This window comes from Salvia splendens, chromosome 20 (genome assembly GCF_004379255.2).
Source record: "Salvia splendens isolate huo1 chromosome 20, SspV2, whole genome shotgun sequence".
Taxonomy (NCBI): Eukaryota; Viridiplantae; Streptophyta; class Magnoliopsida; order Lamiales; family Lamiaceae; genus Salvia; species Salvia splendens.
Genome location: NC_056051.1, coordinates 18,893,175 through 18,897,699, shown reverse-complemented (window position 1 = coordinate 18,897,699; position 4,525 = coordinate 18,893,175). Strand labels below are relative to the sequence as shown.

The following is a 4,525-nucleotide window of genomic DNA, read 5'->3' as shown; positions in this document are numbered from 1 at the left end:
TACCTCAACATTTGGCAGGAGACGCGGTCGCATCCGAAGTATAGGGGAGGCGTAGCATCCTCCTCTAGCGGCTCCTCCAAACGGTCAAGGTCGGTATCTCTATCCGACGCCGGCTCTGAAGACGTGGCCCCGACGCCGGCCCGAGCGGTTCGCAACGCCGACCGCAAGGAAGGAAGAAGGCGGCGGGCAACCGCCGTCGCGCCGCGACTCCATCCGGCGATGCTCTTGAACCCGCTCCCGTTCCCGTTCCCTATGCGCCACCTCCACCCCACCAACTCGTTGTGGGCGATTTTGGCCCAACTCAATATGGCCGATAGGTCAACTATGACCCCCACGCAACTTCGATCGCATGAGGCCATGATATTGGGTCTCCAAAAATAATTGGGGGTAGTGCCGCCGGATGAATAGTCTTTCACGAAGGTATTTTTAGCCTTTAATTATGTAATTTTTAATTTTTAGGAGTTTAATTATGTAATTTTTAGTTTGTAGGAGTTTAATTATGTAATTTTTAGGATTTTAATTATGTAATTTTTATTTTATTTGTAATTTGTAATATTATTTCAGTTTTTTTAATGAATTTTAATATTATGGAAATGTTTTTATTTAAATTGAATAATAGAATGGTGGTACCCTTGTGCCCGTCCTTGCGGAAGGGGACGACTGTGGATGTTGTGCTCTTGCCTAAGAGCAGACAGAAAAAGTGGGGCCGGGCCCACAACCGTGCTCGTTGGCAAGAGCACGGTTGTGGATGCTCTTATTAAGTGTATAAATCTTTTAAATTTTGGTTGGTATTATAAATATTTTAAATTTCTTTTCATTAAATAAAGTAATTTTAGTGAAATAGGAATATCTTAACAAAAAGAATAAAACACTAATTTTGTGTAACAAAGATGAAATTCAACAACTATTGAGCTCGTGTAAGGATCTTTTATAAAGCAACAAAGCTCTCATTTCAACACAAATGATTTTACTTTTACATTGATGCATGGATTCCAAAAAGCAGACCAGAAAATTAAGTAACAATGTTGAAAACCAACAACAGATACATTCATATGTTTCTTTAACTGCACTAGCACTTGTCTTCACCGTTGGCCTCAAACCTCACCCCCTCCCTTTGCGGCGAAGGCTTAACCTTATCCGGCTTGTACCACGCCGCGCAAATCAGATATATCACAAGGTTCACAATCCCGAGAATCGCCAGCAGCCCGTAGAAGCAGTCCAGGCGCCCGTAGTTTATGTTGTCCGCCAGCCACCCCTGCCCGCCGTTGCTGCTCGTGACCTTCTTGACGACGGACACCAAGAAGCTGCTGACGAAGAAGCCGAGGGAGAGGGTGGTGAGGAAGAGGCCCGTGCTCATTGTCTTCATGCCTTTGGGGGATTGGGTGATGAAGAAGTCGAGCTGGCCTGTGTAGATGAACGCCTCGCCCGCACCCACCAGGAAGAACTGCGGGATGAGGAGGAACACGCTGATGGGGAGAGCCGTGGATGCGCGGCTGAATGATTTCGCCACTGAGAGCCTCTTCATCTCGGCCGCGGCGGCCACCCCCATTCCGATTGTTGATAGCACTAGCCCGATGGCGATCCTTTGCAGGCTGCTGAAACCTGAATGACAAAATAGGACTCAGTAAATATAAGGCCTTTTAAAGAGGAGGTGGGTGACACATTTCTGACAGTAACGAATTAATTAACCTAATTAATAATAAATGTAATTAAGTAGTGGTACCTGGTTTGCCTCTCCATTTCTTCCAAAGTGGCATGATGAGGCGGTCATAGACGGCCAAGGTGAGGAGAATGGCGGCGACGAAGAAGACAGTGAGTGAGCCGGCCGGAATCTGAAAGCTGCCGATGGAGCGGTCCATGGTCGACGCCTGCTCCACTGAAAACGTGATCATCTGCGCGTAAGTCGTCCAGAATATTATGGTGGTCGCCCATATCGGTAGCAATCTCGCCATCATCTTCACTTCCTCCACCTTCGTCACCGAGCACAGCTTCCACGGATTCGGCCCTGCTGTCGAACCGTTCAGATCTCCTTCTGCTACTATAGCCGCCTTGTCCAAGAGTCTACACCACAAAGCGTCACAGGAAAAACAAAAGATTAAGATGCTACTTAATTGATAATAGTGCCCTCAACTTTAAAGATAAGTTTGCTGTAGTGAATATATACCGGAATTGGTCAGTGTGGTGGATTCTAGAAGCTTCCGGAGTGTCTTCATAGAGCATCCCGACGTCGTAAGGAAGGTTCATCTTGCGCTTACTCATGGCGGCGGCGATGACCTGAAAGATTTGGACCATGGGGCTACCGGAGCTCTTCTTGTACCGGTAACGCCTAGTTCCAGAAAGGAATACGAAAATGGCGATGAGCATGGCGATGGAACAGATCCCGTAGGCCAAGCTCCGTCCGACTTCGTCTTGGAGGTAGACGAGGACGGTGACGGCTGTGAGAGTGCCGATGCTGATGAAGAAGAAGAATCGGTTGAAGAAGTAGGCCATCTGGGCCTTTTCCTTCTCGTCTTTCTCGTCGAACTGGTCTGTTCCGAAACCCGAGATGCTCGACTTGAGGCCACCGGTGCCAAGTGCAATCAGATACAATGCTAGGTAGAGCACCGCCATCTGTAGCCCGTTGGCTTCCTTGCATTCCGCACTGTGCCGGTTGCAAGGCGGTGGCCGGAGCTGCGGAAGCTCGGTCACTATGGCCAACATGCCAGTTCCCTGCATTAATATCACATTTTAGATCACGTCAAATTTTAATTACTTGAAAATGAAATACTAGTACTAAATTATGTTTCAATTTTGACTCAACTTGTTTTATTCATGTACTACCAAACAAAAATATAAATATAATTATTTAAATGACTATTATTCCTTTACATATTTTCCCGGGTGGATAAAATTGCATATGGTAATTGTTGTTAACTAAATGGATTAAAACTTTGAGAGTATTTTCTATGATTATGAGGCTCACCAGTGTCTGCACGACCGCAAAAATTCCGATGGTTTTGTAGCGTCCGAGGAAAGAATCCGCGAGAAATCCACCCAACAAGCAGAGGAGGAAACAAGTTCCCATGAAGTCGGTGACGATGTTGGCAGAGGTAGAGCTCGGCAGATGCATCACTCCCCCCAAGTAGGTCACCAGGTTCACTGCTATTCCCATCGTCGAAAGCCTCTCAACGATTTCGATCCCTGCACAATCAATTTCACTTGATCACTTTTTTTACTTGGTGCCATAAAATTTTACTTAATTCATTTTATATAATTTGTTAATAACCAAGTAGTTATTTTACTAAAATAACTATAACTATAATAATAACTCATATCGGTGCAAAGAGAGAACTAATGCAAACTCTAGTAGATCCGTAAACAAGAATTCAAATCGACATCTCAGCATGTGTTATGTGGCGGTCCCAGAGTATTTCAGATAGCTGCTTAAGAACTTTGTGACCATATTCTTTTAACTTTTAATGGTCCTAAAGATGATGGAATTCTCTTTAACTTTTGTTTTCTGTCTAAAAGATATGTGCAATGGACAGGTTGGTGGACCTGGAAACTATATTATAACCATTTGTCTGGAAATAACACTTTTAACTCCACTCTAAAGAGAATCAAAGAAATACTATAATACTTCTAATTTATTCCTGAATCATGTCAAGTATATTCATTTTCAGGTGACACATGTTTTTTTTTTTGGTATATGCATGGTATCAATCTATTCATATGCCTAAGCAACCAAACATACATGGTACTATAGTAGTAATATAGTATAATTATGTAAAAAACAACTTTAATAGTTATGCATGTGTATAAATAAAAAAATGAACAAACCTAGGATAAGTGCAGCCGGGATCCAGCCACCGGTTTTGGACCTGTCAGCCGGGCAGCCCTTGTAGTCCACCGCATCTGAAACCGTCAAGCCTAATTTCTCATCCTGCAATATCAAGCAAAATTGATCGTCAAAAATAACCATTTAGTTGGGGTTTTGAGTCATCATAGAGAAGAAATGGAGAACTATTATTGATTGTAGCTGCTAACCATTTCTCGTCTCTGATTCGGTTTCTCTGTTGCAATAGTTGCTAGGTAAAGAAGAAAAGGAGAGCTAATTAAATTTGGAGAAAGTGATCTCTAGGAGTTATGTATGAATTTGTGTTTGGAAATGTAATGTTAGGAAAGGTATATATAGAGCAAGATAATGGGAACAAAATGGCCTTCCAAGACCAGGTTGAGACAGATCATTGGATGGATGGGATTAGGCCAATCCCATTTTTAGATGTGGAAGGTTCTAGGGTTACTGTTGTAGGGTTATCTTTTTAAAATTTTCCTGTTTCTGGAGATATTTGTGAAATGAATTTGAGAATATAATAGAGAAAAAGTGATGTTGATTTATTGAAGTGGAAGGTAGAGATGGGAATGCCGAACATGGAATGGTAATGGGAGCTGGTTTAATTCTCTGTCACATATTCCATAATAACAATAATTGGGTTTGTATATATGCATGAATTTTATGTGTGCCAGATTAGAGAATGCATGTGGT

At 42.9% G+C, this 4,525-nt stretch overlaps 1 protein-coding gene across 1 annotated transcript; it reads right to left on the bottom strand.

Annotated features, from left to right (window-relative positions):
* Window positions 1-926: 926 nt before the first annotated feature.
* LOC121782582 (protein NRT1/ PTR FAMILY 6.2-like) lies at window positions 927-4,187 on the bottom strand. Its single transcript, XM_042180480.1, has 6 exons — window positions 4,027-4,187; window positions 3,820-3,922; window positions 2,963-3,180; window positions 2,165-2,709; window positions 1,724-2,061; window positions 927-1,602 (listed from the first exon to the last, which is right to left on the bottom strand). The coding sequence occupies exons 1-6, from the start codon at window positions 4,027-4,029 to the stop codon at window positions 1,070-1,072; spliced, it is 1,740 nt and encodes a 579-aa protein (XP_042036414.1). The 5' UTR covers window positions 4,030-4,187; the 3' UTR covers window positions 927-1,069.
* Between the last annotated feature and the right edge of the window lie 338 nt (window positions 4,188-4,525).